The sequence below is a fragment of the Hibiscus syriacus genome, unplaced genomic scaffold, assembly GCF_006381635.1.
Source record: "Hibiscus syriacus cultivar Baekdansim isolate YM2019G1 unplaced genomic scaffold, ASM638163v2 tig00110372_pilon, whole genome shotgun sequence".
NCBI classification, from domain to species: Eukaryota; Viridiplantae; Streptophyta; class Magnoliopsida; order Malvales; family Malvaceae; genus Hibiscus; species Hibiscus syriacus.
This window is the reverse complement of record NW_024062709.1, coordinates 526221-540540: the sequence shown is the minus strand read 5'-3', so window position 1 is coordinate 540540 and position 14320 is coordinate 526221. Positions and strand designations below refer to the sequence as shown.

Below are 14320 nucleotides of genomic sequence, written 5' to 3'. Positions count from 1 at the left end.
ATACTATGTATCGATGCACTCAGAGTTTTATGAAAACATCGAATGTATTTGATGCATCGATGCACCAGCCATGCATCGATGCACTCTGGCTATTTTGAAACATCGAATGCATTTTATGCATCGATGCACTCTTAGTGCACCGATACACTAAGGGTCCAACGGTCAAAATATTTGAATTTTACACTTGATACACCGATGCACCTTGGGTATGCATCGATGCACTGACGCTCCCAACTGATTTAATTAATTGTTTTCACACTTAAACGACTCTATTGAGTCCACTAATCATCCCCAACATTCAGAATCATTTAAAGGAGTATTTAAACAAGCTTAGAAGCCATTGATCAAAAATAAGAAAACACAAGAAACAAGAATCAAGAGAGAATCAAAGAGAAAGCATCAAACCTCAAGTTTGAGCATTTCAAGCCTATTTTTCATTCAATATTCATTTTGCTTTCAAGAACACTACATGTACTCAATTGTATTCATTTTTGAGTGTTCTTTTCTTTGTTATAGAATTGTGCAAACAATCTACCTTGTGAGGATTTCCTTGTAAGTTTGCAAATTTGTAATATTCTCTTTGAGAAAGAGTGTTCTCAAGAATTGTGGTATATTCTTGAGGGAGTTGTAAGGTTATCTCTTTGGCCTCAAAAGAAAGAACAAATTAGTAAATTTATTAGAAAATCCTTAGTGTGGATAGCTAAGGTAGTGGACATAGACTTTGGTTGAGAAAGTCGAACCACTCTAAATCGCTGTGCAAATCTTTTCAATTTTCTGCAAAAGCTTCTACCAAAATTTTTATTGCCACTTCACCCCCTCTTGGCCAATTCCATCGATCGATTAACTCAACATGCTGCAGTGTGCCCACATAAGAAAGGGTCATTGCCTTTCATCCCTGTAATCTAGCTGTAATAGAATCAATAAGGGGAGCACAATATTTTATTGATAACCTCTTAGTGATCAAAGGGACCCCGAGGTACCTCACAAGTAGCTTCTCGTGACCAATGCCAATAATGTCAGTGATCTCAGACAACACTGCCTCACTGACTCCAGAAGAAAATAACTCAGACTTGAAGAGGTTAATTTGTAGACCCCAAGAAGCCATAAAATAGTTTCAACACTTCTCAAACTCCCACAATCGAATCCACGGTTCCCTTGGTAAAAACCAAGAAATAGTCAGCAAAACAAAGATTAGTGAGACCAATCCTATGACACTTAGGATGGAAACAAAACACCCTTTGCCCTGCAGTCTTGTCTAGAAGTCGAGAGAGAACATTCATAACGATAACAAACATATAAGGGGATAAGAGGTCTCCCTGACGAACGCCTTTAGCCCTATTAAAAACCCCACCATACCCCCATTAAGAGAAATGGAGAACTTGGGAATGGTAACACACTCCTTAATCCAACCAATCATCATCCTAGGCATCTTTAAAGCTTCCAAGACAGTTAACAAAAACTGTCAATTCATAGTCAAATGCCTTCTGTAAATCAAGCTTAAGAGCATATCGGGGAGAAAGAGAACATCTATTATAACTATGAACCAACTCTTGAGCCATGAGAATGTTGTCAATAATCGACCTCCCCGGGATGAAAGCAGTTTGGCTCCTAGAGATAACCTCAGGAAAAAAACCTTTAAGTCTATTAACAATGATATGGGTAATACACTTGTACACCACATTGTAGCAGGAAATAGGCTTAAAGTCCCTCACATAATTCAAATTCAACTTATTAGGTACCTGCATCAAAGTGGTAACATTATAGGAAGGGAACAGACTAGAATGATAAAAAAATAGCTAATTACTTCAATAACATCATTCCCTACAATTGACCAAGCAACACAAAAAAAACGGGAAGTAAATCCATCGGGCCTGGAGCTTTATCAGGTTAATGGTAAAACATGGAAGCCCTTAATTCATCCCGAGTAACCTTCCTACAAAAAACCTCATTTGCAGTGTCCGAGAAAGAACACCTCGACACCTCTTTGATCAGGTCAATAATAGCACCAACAACAAACAAACCAAGACTACTCAACATAGTCTCATAATACCAAATAATCTCAGTAGAGATACCCTCAAGATTATCGAACACCTGACCCTGATCATTAGTGAGAGTGACAATAATTTGCCTATTTTGCTTCATAGCCACCATAGAATAAAAGAACTTAGAGTTCCTATCCCCCTCTTGAATCCATCTGATCCTACTTTTTTGTCGAAATAAGCTCTCCTCAGCACCCATAAGATCCATTAATTCAGTATAAACAACCATTTCCCTAGCAACCAACTCCACAACTCTTCTATTATTTAACAAAGCCAATAGAAGTTGCTCCAGCTCCACTTTTTTTTCCCGAACTCGAAGGGATAAATTCCCATATCTACTTACATTTAAAGCTTTCAAAATAGGCTTCAAACGTTTCAACTTAAGGAACAAAATACTCATAGGGTCAGCAGCCTGCAGGGGTCTAGTCCAACAATCATCCACTAAGCTAAGAAAACTCGAATCTTTAACCCATAAATTAAAAAAAATAAAAAGGCTTAGGTAGAGACCTTAAATCATTCTCAGTCTACACCATCCCCGGACAGTGACCAGACAACCTTGGAGCAAGAAAAGACACCTCAGCCGAGGGGAAAGCCATCATCCATGATGAAGTCACCAACACATTATTCAACTTCATAGCCAAAAATGACTCAATTTTGCAAATTCGACCAAGTGAAAATGAGGCCCCTATAAGCATGATCCAATAACCCCAACTGACCAATACACGAAGTATACTAAAAATATCCTGAGCTAAACCATTACCAACCCACTTCGAGCTCTCCTAGGACATGTAATAATATTAAAATCCTTATAAACAAGCCAAGGATCATCCCCAATAGTGCTCTTAAGATCAATCAGATGTTGAAATAACAACCTCCTATCACTCCCAAAATTACTTCTATAGATCCCAGAGATGAAACAACGAACCTGCCCAATCTGAACAGAACAAGTAATACACTACAAAGTAACAACAATCTCCACAATATGAAAAGAACTTTTGCAAAAAAAAAACCAAAGCCTACCATTATTAGCACAATTATAATTATGAAACCCTACCCCAACTAATAAAATTCTTCCTCCAAATGTCCTGCATATTATTCTCTATAACTCTTGTCTCAATTAAACAAACTAAATCGATACTCAAAGAATGAATCCTATCTAGAACATGTCTCTATTTCTGAAGATTGTTAAATCCCCTTGTATTCCAAAAAAGCATCTTCATGTAGGCGAGGAACCAGAAGAACCTTGACCCTGCTGCTTCTTGTTACGCTTTGCATTTCGTTTATTATTCTTTAAATTATGAACTAGAGCAGCAACGTTTTTAGCAGCGTCCCGAACTACCCTTGGCTCCCCACTAGAAACAGAAATCACTTCTTGAGAATTAAAATTCCCAGAGCTATAAGCAATATCACTTTGAGGAGGGACTGAAGCCATAACCGAAAAAACATCCACTACCTTACTCTTAACCAAGTCTTTATCTATAGAAACCGTATTCACCTCAGTTACCTTAGTACTATCAGCTTCAACCCTATTATTGACCTCATCTCCCACCTTCATAGATTCAACATTAATTGCCTTCACGAACTTTGGTAGTTTCAGATGTCAAACCTGCTGAAGAGCCTTTTTCTTCTCACAGCCCCGATCAGTATGACCAAATACATTGCAATGAGTACACCTGAGAGAAATCCATGCCACCTCAACGCCAACATCTACCAAAGAGCCATCACGCAACTATATTTGAATACAGTTCGAGATCTTACAGCTAGCTTAAGCCTCAACACATAACTTTGCAGAAGCTAGCCTTTTCCTGCTAGCAGTAACCCCATCCATGTAAAGAGGCATGCCAACGACACTTGCAACATAGCTAAACCCCACTTGATTAAACAACTCCAGAGGAACCCGACTCAAATGAATCCAGATTGGAAGTTTATCCATACTAAACTCTAGCGATCTAAGATTCAGTTCCTATTTACGCAAAATTAATGGCTTATTCTGAATATGCCATGGACCATTAGTTAAAACCCATTCAGTAGCCTCTAAATTTCAAAATTGAATCAAGAATAAGTTTTCACCCGTAAAATTAACCTCGATATCCCCAAAATTTCCCTAAAGTAGGGTCATAAAGTGATGCATAGAATTAAGATTTGGAGGCTTATGCAGGATTTATGCCATAATTGAATGTTGCCAAACCCTAATCCCCACATCAAAGACCTCAACGGGCGATTTGATTATAACCCCTCCTCCCTCTTCAACCTGAGGAGGAAAAAACTACAAGGATCGATCCTCATTCACAGCGAACAGATTTCGCCAATTCATTCGACCACCATCACCGCTCTCATCATCTCGATTCATAAACGAAACGAGCAACAAGAGACAAATCCCAGAAAGAAAGAAAAATAGGGAAGAAGAAGAAGAAAACCCCAGGGACAAAAGGCTTGTTATTGTGCACCTAGAGCATTTCTAAACGTGCGCATAATCTAGGGTATTAGGGGTAATATTTGTTTATAATCTTTCTTAATCATTAATAATATACACCTACAAACACAGTTGTTAAACCCATGATATTTTTTAGTTCTAATGATCATGCCATAAGTCACAGCTTTCAGGTCTACTTTAGCCTGAAATTGAGTTTAATAATGTAAGTTATCATATCATTACACTTAAAAAACCTTAGGGGTTGTTTGGTTCAGGGAATGGGGGATTCCCATGGGAATGGAATCCACATTCCTCATTTTGTTGGTCGATAATCTCATTTTCGGTAATGTTTTATTACCAATAGTGGATTTTTTGGGGTATATTATCGGGAATGTCATTACCCATTCCATTAGGTATTGTTGGATTATCGACATTTTTGGACTAAAATGCCCTTAATTTTTTTTTCAAAAATATCCTTCTTCTGTCATTAAATAATAAAAATTCTACAAAGGTTAAATTACAAATTTATCCTTAAAGTATTTTAGATTTACAAAAAAAAAGTCTATAATTAAAATTTTATATGAAGTTCAAGGGTTAAAATAAAATTTTACCCTTTCATTAAACTTTTTTATATTTTCAATTTTGTAAAAAAATTATATAAATTTTATGAATTTAAATTTTTTAAAGAAAATATATAAATATTTAACTTGTTAAAAAAACAAATATATAATAAGGACAATTTGGTCAAATATACATTCCAATAATCTTTTATTCCTTTAACCAAACACGGTAATCTTACATTCCTGCTAAACCAACCAAACACAAAATACAACATTCACAGTAATTTTATTCCCTGGTAAACTTTTATTCCCACTGGTAATCTTACATTCCGTGAACCAAACGCACCCATAGTATTTTGTAGTTAATTTATAAGGAATTTTTTAAATTATTATATGATTTTTAATTTTTTTGTCGAAATAGAAAGAAAAATTGATATAAATATTCTTAAAGTAACATATTTAGTAGAGCAGGGGAGATTAATAATCAAAATTTACTGTTGCTGGTGGCTTAACTATAATTACAGATTCTCTTTGTTCTGATGTAAAGGCCACTCTCTACTTACAGCTACCGAGTATGGCTTCAGGTTTACAGGAATACTATTTTTTTATATATATAAAAAATATTTAAAACAACAACCTTAAAGTATACAGGCAAATAGAGAGCCCCATTGCAGCCCAAACATCCAAGATCCCGTGGAGCAACAATATAATTCCAGTCAAGCCTTGGATTCGGTGGTATTAAATTATGGGTTAGAATCGGAAGCTTTCTTTAATTCGATCCAAATTTTCTTAACAGTCGTGCAAAATCTATGAACGTGGCTTATAGACTCGTTTTCATTCCCACAGTGTTTAATACGCCGTGGAAGGCATGCCTTTTTTTCAGTGAGGATATCATTCGTGTTCAATTTATTGAAAAAGCACATCCATGAGAAGAAACTAATTATTTCATTAATATTTGTGCCCAATATGTTTCGGGTTTAAGTATTAAACACAATTTATAAAAAGACGAAGAGGTTGGATAACTTGGGGAAAATTAATAACTCTGTATGCACGTACTGAGGTATGTTTTGGGTAAATGGTTCTGTAATTTTAAAGGAGTCCTAATTAAGGGTAGAAATGGGTTGAAAAGGATCAAATTTTTGACCGATCAATATATATATATAAAAAACAAATGATCCAAATGCATGAACAAAAAAAATGTGGTTGATCATGGATGGATTGTTTTGGGAAAAATGGACCACAATGAGTAGAGAAAAGATGTCTCCCCTATTAATACTTTCCCAGACATTAAATACACAACCGTCCAATTCTTACAGTCCTTTTCCATGCATGAAAAACTGATGTGGTTCCATTTCATTTTTCTTTTTTTAATTTTGATCAGAAGTTTGTTTTATTTTGCCCCTTTTTCTCTTCTGCATGCGAAGCCCCCCACTGTCAGGTTGATAGCAACCATTCAAACATCCCCCCATGCTTTCCTTCTGGTATAAGCGCGGCAGAGTTGTTCCAATCGTATTTAATTTATATTATATTCCTTGTTTTTAAATGATAAATGCATAGGCAATAATGGAAAACAGCTAAAAAAATCACTGGCCTAATATTGACAAAATTGGGGGACGTGTCTTACAAAGAAATTACCAGTGAATCTGAGCCTTCAAGGCCACAAAACAAGCAGACATGTTGCCCTGATAAACCATGTTTCAAATCCCCACAACAGACACAGTAACCAGGCAAAGCCATGTTCCTCAATCTAATTTACTAGAAAAAGAATCATGATTATCGCTTCCAGTTCGACTCTAACTATGTTGTGGGTCCTGCTTTTGGCTCACATGTATTGTCTACGCCTGACATAGTTTACCTTGTCTTCATTTGAGACAGATAGACTTGGACTGTATTACAGTTTTACCGATCATGAATCCCGGAACCACAGTGAAAGCCACCCGCGGTTCTGATTCCGGTCGAATATCCGACGAAAGGAACGCTTCCTCCGCTACACTTTCCATGTATACTTCAGAGAATCTACACCCTCTGTTTATTTGAAAGACTGATGCCTCCGGCTCGAAAGCAAAGGCTAAGCAGTGCAGGAGCCAGACCCGCTTTGCCATTTCCACGAATAAGGTGAAAAATGGAGTGTCTGGGAACTGATAGGAACTCACCATGTCCCTACTGCTCAAATTGTCGAAAAACGATGATTCCATCTTCGGATGAACGACTTGTAAGTACTTGGCCCGACAGAATTTCGCGAACGTTGACTTTGGTTTCAAGGCAAGATATTCCTTAACTCTCAAGGATTTCAGTTCCATAAATCTATCGAAGAAGACTTGTGGATGTTTCTTCCCCTCGGGCATATAGCTGTCAAAAAGAGAGAAATAAGGATGGTGGAAGGCCTTAAACATTTCCCTGCAAATGAAGGACTCGAATGCATAACATTTGTCGTCTGCTTTCCAATAGGCCACACCTTGTTGTATCGAACTAGCCGCTGCATCAATGTCCCAATCAGCGGACTTCATTTCATCTATCATCAGCCTGACGAAATTCCTAACCGATTTAACGGTTTGTACATGAATGATAATAAAATGGCTAGGATTCAAGCTTGATAGGTGAAGGTTGTCGAGCACAAATAACGGACCACTTTGATTCAATCTCTTCTCCAGCAACCTGTTTTGCTTATTGGATTCATCCAACTTTTCTCGAAGAAAAATGATCTCAGACTGTTTGAGCTTCAGCTGAGATTCTAATTTCTTTCCCATAATCTCAAACGTCTTCGAAAGACATTTCTGTTCCTGAAGGTCAGCTAAAACTATTGCATGTTCAGGGGAAGGATCATACTGTTTCTTCAAGAAACATTGCTTCAATTCAGACAATTTCTTCAAGTCCGAAACTATTGATCGATCAGCAGCTTGAATCCCCTCGGCATCGTAAGGCGACTGAGCATACTGCAAATGAGCATATTCGGCCTTGATAGCCGAAACGGTAGCAAATATTTTCGCAGTGAGAGCTTCCAAGGCAACCCTTCTTTCGAGCTCTTCATCATGTAAGCTGTCGAATTTCTGAGACAATCTCTTGGCGGTCTTACTGTCGTTCCAATCTTCTGTTTCTTTAGGCTTAACCTTCTGAACCCCATCATCAGGGACAATCCCACCCGTAGCAGCGTGCCGGTGAAGTACTTTGGATAACGTTCGAACCCATTTACTCTTTGACGGAGTAACAGCCGATGGCTTCACTGCTTCCATCTGCAAAATATCACAAATGACAATAACACCTATAAGTCCACAGAGAATTTCTTCGAACGGCTTTTAACATACACCAATTATAAGAAGACAAAAGAATAAATAAAGGAGAGATGCAGAGGTTTATAAGCGTGTTGACAGAAAGAATAAAAAGCTAAACACTTTAATGGAGAATGGAATTTTCTTTTTGTTAGTTTATTTTGTTCACCTTTTTGAACTTCTACTGAGCCTTCTTTTGACAGAGTAAAAAAATGAATACTTTTCAACACCACGGAAAAGAATTGAGAGGAGCATGAAGAACAAGAAGAGCAAAATGGATAGAAAAATCATTCATAAAGTTCAAAAAGCTCGTCTTTCCAACACTCTATGAACCTTCATTTTTGGGGGGAAATATTCTATGCGAGGGGCGAAATCGAGCGGTGGAGAAAGCGTACAGAGGAAGAAACGTTGTACATCTCAAGAAACTCGCCTAACATGTAGTTTCCTCTAGCTGTTGCACAGTTCATAAATGGTCAAAATATGGACATCAAAACAATAATCTTTAAACAACAAACAACCCACTTGCCCAAAAAAACCATATATCCAACCCCAAGGAGACTGTGATGAAATAAATCAATGCAATCCCACTGTTTTTTAATGCTTTGAATGGGAAAAATATCCTGTTTTGACAAGAATTTTGCAGACCCCTTACATGTCTCTTTCCTTGAATTATACAATGAAGAATTAATAACTTCATTTTAATATAAAACATGTCGGTTCCAACCACATGGAAGAATCAGAAAATGTCCAAGACAGAAAAATAATGCAGGAGAAAAAGCATTATTTATGTATGAAAAGCTTTTTAGTTAAGAGAGAAACGACCTAAAGCGTTAAGAAATTAGGAGGTGATCAAAACATACCATAAAAGTGTACACATGAAATGGCAAAGAAAGCTTAAAATCTGAGCACAAATCTAAATCAAGATATGCTGTATTTTTATAGGATTCAAGAGATAAACAACCATACAAAATATTCTAGTTCCATATGAGCAAAGTCGACAACAGGACAACCCCCACTGTGGTCCATGAACCACTTGAAATTTCCACCAATGTTCACAGTTGCCTATATTTGACCCCACAACATTAAAAATCAAAATACCCTTCTCCTCCAACCCAATCAATTATATATATATATTCCCTGGTCTTTATTAAAAACAATCTGATTGAAGCATTGAATATAAAATAAGATTTAAAAGATTATAAAATAATCTTCAACAATTTAACTGGGGAAAATCCAGAAGGTAGAAAATTGAGAGTTCCATAAATTCATAGGATTCTTTAGGGTCTATGCATTCACTGTTTCACACAGCCTAAAAGAACACTAAAATAAAGTGAGCTGGGTTTATTTGGGGACCACAAAGTGAAAAATCTGATATGAAACAGTTGCAGCATATTCATGAGCTTTGCATATTCACGTGGCTATCCAATGAGTGCACTGCAATGCAATGACTTTATTCTCTTGTATTATATTTCTCATATGGTAGTTTTAAATATCATTCAATTGTACGAATATGATATGAAAAATATAATAGAAGCACAAAACCAAAAGTGATAAAGAATAACATAAATGAAAACATATTAATATGTTAAAATTCATACGACACATATTCCATTTTATCAATATACAACGCTTTTAAGTACAAATATAACCCACCAAGATATATGAACATCAAATTATGAAACTATACAATAGGCATAGATCAAATCAATATAATATAATAATAGAAAAAATTAAAAATCAATTTAATAATAAAAAACAATGCACTGCGAGGTTGTTTTCTTTTTGCAGTACAACAGCTTTGAACATCCGTTGCATTTCTGCAACATCTTTTTATATTTACTGAGATTTGAACCTATTTGTCCTGTAACCAAAAAACCTTTGCCAAATTTGTCCTGTAACCAAAAATCCTTTGCCAAATTTGTCCCACACCTTGTTGCCTGAATCTAAATGTAAATCTAGTTTTTATAGTCCAAGACTTTTGGTGTCGGACGAGAAGCAAAATTCATTTAGAACTAAAAAAAATTAAATTATTTATCACTAGATCTAAAAAAAAATACTGATCAATTAGATATAAAAAAATACGAATATGTGGCCGTACAAAAAATACTATCTTAAAATTTGAGAAATCAAACGAACAGTTCCAAGATATTAAAAATCTTGGAAATGGAAGCAACATGGGTCTACCTACCAATTGTGTATTTAAAATCTTTGAAAAAAAAAATTATTGAGGAATAAAATCACCACCGGTGACCGGACAAACGAAGAAACACTATGTTTATACAGAACCTGACAGGTTGCCCCGTTTGTTGTGGACGGTGACCCCCCATGGAGGCCTGGATTCTAAAACCCTTAATGACTTCTTTTCATATATATAAAAATCTAGAAATGTTATGGTAATGAAATTCAGGAAAAATCAACAGCTATCATGCAAAAATTAAGTTATACAGTTTTAAAAATATCTTGGCAACCTCTATAAAGTTTACAACAACGTTTTAATCCTAACATTAGGCTCCGAGATCCATGTATGGCAACCACTCATCATTCCTTCTAAAAAATATATAGAAGAAACTATGTATTAAATCATTCAACTATCATTTCAATTTTGTTTTAATTATTTAATTAATGTTGTTACATTTCAAATTTATTTTGAAAATGCATCACTAAAAAATAATAAAACTGTTAACGTTATTTTTTTTCAATGATGATTAGACATTAGCTTATTGTAATAGCAAACATCATTAGATGACCAAAATGAATCAACACATAATATTAGTGAGATTTTGAAAAATAATAATTAGATGACCAAAATATAATCTAAGGGATAATTAGGTGCTAAATACAGAATTTAGCCAAAAAATATATCTTGGAATCACATTGAATGGATCCAATCAATTAAAAAGTCGTGAGAAATCGTACAACCGTGTAATTCTTTATTGTTTTGATTTCGTAAATCTCAAGCAAACAGAATCCATAAATTGAACGTTCACACTCTTCTTAAAACAGAAAGCACAATCCTGTCCTGTTATATTTTAAAAAAAAGGGGAAATTTTAAAATGACGTCATATTTTGCTGGAAAATCAAAAGAGAAGTGAAAGAATGGCAACGCAGTGTGTTATGGATACGAAGATAGAAAGACCAGAAGCCGAATCCCGAGAAACAAACAGAGCGAATTAAATAGGAAGAGCAGCTGGAACTCAGAAAAAAAAAAGATACGAATAGAAGCAAAGCAAGCTAAGCTGAATCAAAAACAATACTGGAAAAAATAAAATTTCTCAGGTGTTGTTAAGAATAAAATAAGAAAACAAATGAGAAACTGTTAGAACACTTACCTTTAGCTCCCTCGATGAAAAATAAGATGAAAATAAAAAGGTAATTAAGATCATTGCTAATACAGAAAGCTTAATATATATACGAACAGGCCAATCTTGCGACCTCCTTTTCTAGATTTATTTGGAAAAAGGAGAAAACAGAATCAAAAATAAATGGAAAGGAAATAAAACTAACCCATAAAAGCAAAGCTTCATTAAAATTTCAAACTTACCTTAAAAAGAAGTCTCGTTTATCGTACAATGATCGAGCGGAGAAGAAAAGAAATAAAACTGAAGTTTAGCTTTGAAATGTCAAAAGCCCAACCAGCTAAACTTCTCCAATGCAATGGATCTTTTCTTCTTTTTCTTTTTTAAATATGCGATGATTTTTCCCCTTTTTTGAGCGGATATTTAATTTTTGATTTGATGTGCCGGAGGAAAAACAATTGCTGCAGCTTGGGAAGAGAAGAATGTGAAATGACATAAGAGGACAAAATGAAAACACGTTTTTCTTCGTGCGTGGAGGGAAAAGTAACCGTCCAAGGTTGGGACATTATTTTGTTTTACGTTTCTGCCATTTCATTTTCCTTGATATTACCAATCATAATACGATTATTTATCGCTAATACGCTAAACAATAATTAAAATTTAACAAAATTAGTCGACAAAAAAATTAATTTAATGATAAAAATGTACTTTGAATATTTTATAATTTTAAATTTAAATTTTATGATATCCAATTATGCGTGAGTTTTTATTTATCATATTTAATTTAAAAAATTAACAGTAATTAAGTATAATGATAAAATATGTAATATTTTTAATAAAAAAATAGATTTAAATCATGAAAAAATCATATTGAGAATTTTTTAGTGAATTTAAAACATTTTTTATAAAATTATTCTTTATTGATAGTATATCAGATAAAATTTTAATATAAATAATATTATAACTTTATTTTATATAATTTTTAATATTAATGTATTAATTGATTATTTGATTATATAAATAATCATTTTATTTATAATATTATAGTAATTTAAATATTAAATACTATTTTAAGAATATAACAACTCGTATATTAATATTGTAACTTAAAATTATATAAATATGAAACTTCAAAGGAAAACAGAGAAATACGAAGAATTGGAGAGGGCAAAAATGTTAGGGTAATTTCGGGAGTTCAGTTAGTAGACCTGACGTCCGTGTGATTTTCTAGAGGGAAGATGGACGATGGAGATATGCAGTTGGTGGGATTTTTGTGTGTTACTACAAGTGAGAGTGCGTTGGATGAATGCCACGTGGATCATGAGGAGAATGACAGTGGGACCCTAACCAAGGAAGGCAGATTCTTTGGACGGTTCAATGGGTCCAACCTACGATACGATTCTTGAGAGCTGTGAACTTTGATGTGATGGGCAGAGAAAAATTGTGATAATATATTAACCAGAAAAAAATAATAATTTTTTTATATTGTACTCTGTTGACAAGTTAATTACGAAATAAATAAAACTAAAATTCAAATAATTGTTATTTTCTTAACTTATAAATAAAAATCAAATCATACCTAATAGATTTAAACCCAAACACAATTTATTTCTCACCTTACTCTTGATGAATATTAAAATAAAAACTATTTATTTTATTTTAATTAATAAAATATATGAATAAGACATTCGTTTAAACTTTTTAAACATCTATCGCCGCAATTTGCAAGTGCTTGTAATTAACATAGTACAAAAACAGAGTAAATCCATAATCCCTTTCCCGAACAGGATTAGATATCATAATTTACCACCCCCAAAAGTCAATAAATGATATATTAATGTCTTGTCAAGCATGCCCCATTAGCATAAATCATGCCATGTCTTAATTGCTAATTGTATTCTGCAATTTTTTATTTCATTTCAACTTGTATATTATTATATGATACATTTTTTATATAAATTATCAAGTAGTTTTCATACTCCAAGGAAATGTTATTTTTTAAAATACTATATATTATAGCAGATATATTTGCATGGTGAGTGTATTACCATTTGTTAAGAAATATTTTGATCAAATACTATTCTTTTTCTTTTATATTAAAATGTACATTGGTTTAATATAAAAAAGTATTTAAATTATATTGTTTTTTTAAAGTGGTGCATAAAATTTGATCGGTTAATTTAAGTATATGACGTTACCAATGTGTTTTTATCTAAGTGCCTCAACTGTTGTGGTAAACCAAACACCAGAAATCTTGTATGTGTTTTGTTTGTCTTTCACGTCAATAAGTTTAGGCCAAAAGACTAAAATATATTTTATTCATTTCCTTTTAAGATATTTTATAATTAGTCTCAATCTTTGAAATCAATTGAAAATGACATTAAAGGCCAATCAAGGATGTGGACCATCTACTTTTTACGTTTTGAGGTTTTGACATAGATATGTTAGCTACCTAGTACGAACGAAAATAAATAAATAAATATATATATATTTAATAATTTATTATAATTATAAGATAATGTTTTTTTAATATATTATATTATATGAACAAAGCTGATTGAATATAAAATTATAATATTCCTTTATAAAGACAATCCGATTTATGCCAAGTTATCTTTCAAGACTATTAACAAAATATGGAAAAGAAAAAGGTGAGACGACTAATGTCAATATGTGACAATGGGAATTATTATGCAACTTAAATCTCGTTCGGACTATTAGAATTCCATCCGAAAGAGTGGAGGCA

At 33.8% G+C, this 14320-nt stretch overlaps 1 protein-coding gene across 3 annotated transcripts; it reads right to left on the bottom strand.

Annotated features, from left to right (window-relative positions):
* Positions 1 to 6727: 6727 nt before the first annotated feature.
* Positions 6728 to 11918, bottom strand: LOC120121415 (protein GRAVITROPIC IN THE LIGHT 1-like). 3 transcript variants are annotated; one of them, XM_039140769.1, is made up of 2 exons: positions 11820 to 11918; positions 6728 to 8242 (listed from the first exon to the last, which is right to left on the bottom strand). In XM_039140769.1, the coding sequence occupies exon 2, from the start codon at positions 8240 to 8242 to the stop codon at positions 6875 to 6877; it is 1368 nt and encodes a 455-aa protein (XP_038996700.1). In that variant the 5' UTR covers positions 11820 to 11918; the 3' UTR covers positions 6728 to 6874. The 3 variants fall into 3 exon arrangements, with proteins under 3 accessions (XP_038996700.1, XP_038996699.1, XP_038996701.1); XM_039140768.1 differs by lacking the exon at positions 11820 to 11918 and adding an exon at positions 11608 to 11700; XM_039140770.1 differs by lacking the exon at positions 11820 to 11918 and adding an exon at positions 8448 to 8827.
* Positions 11919 to 14320: the final 2402 nt, after the last annotated feature.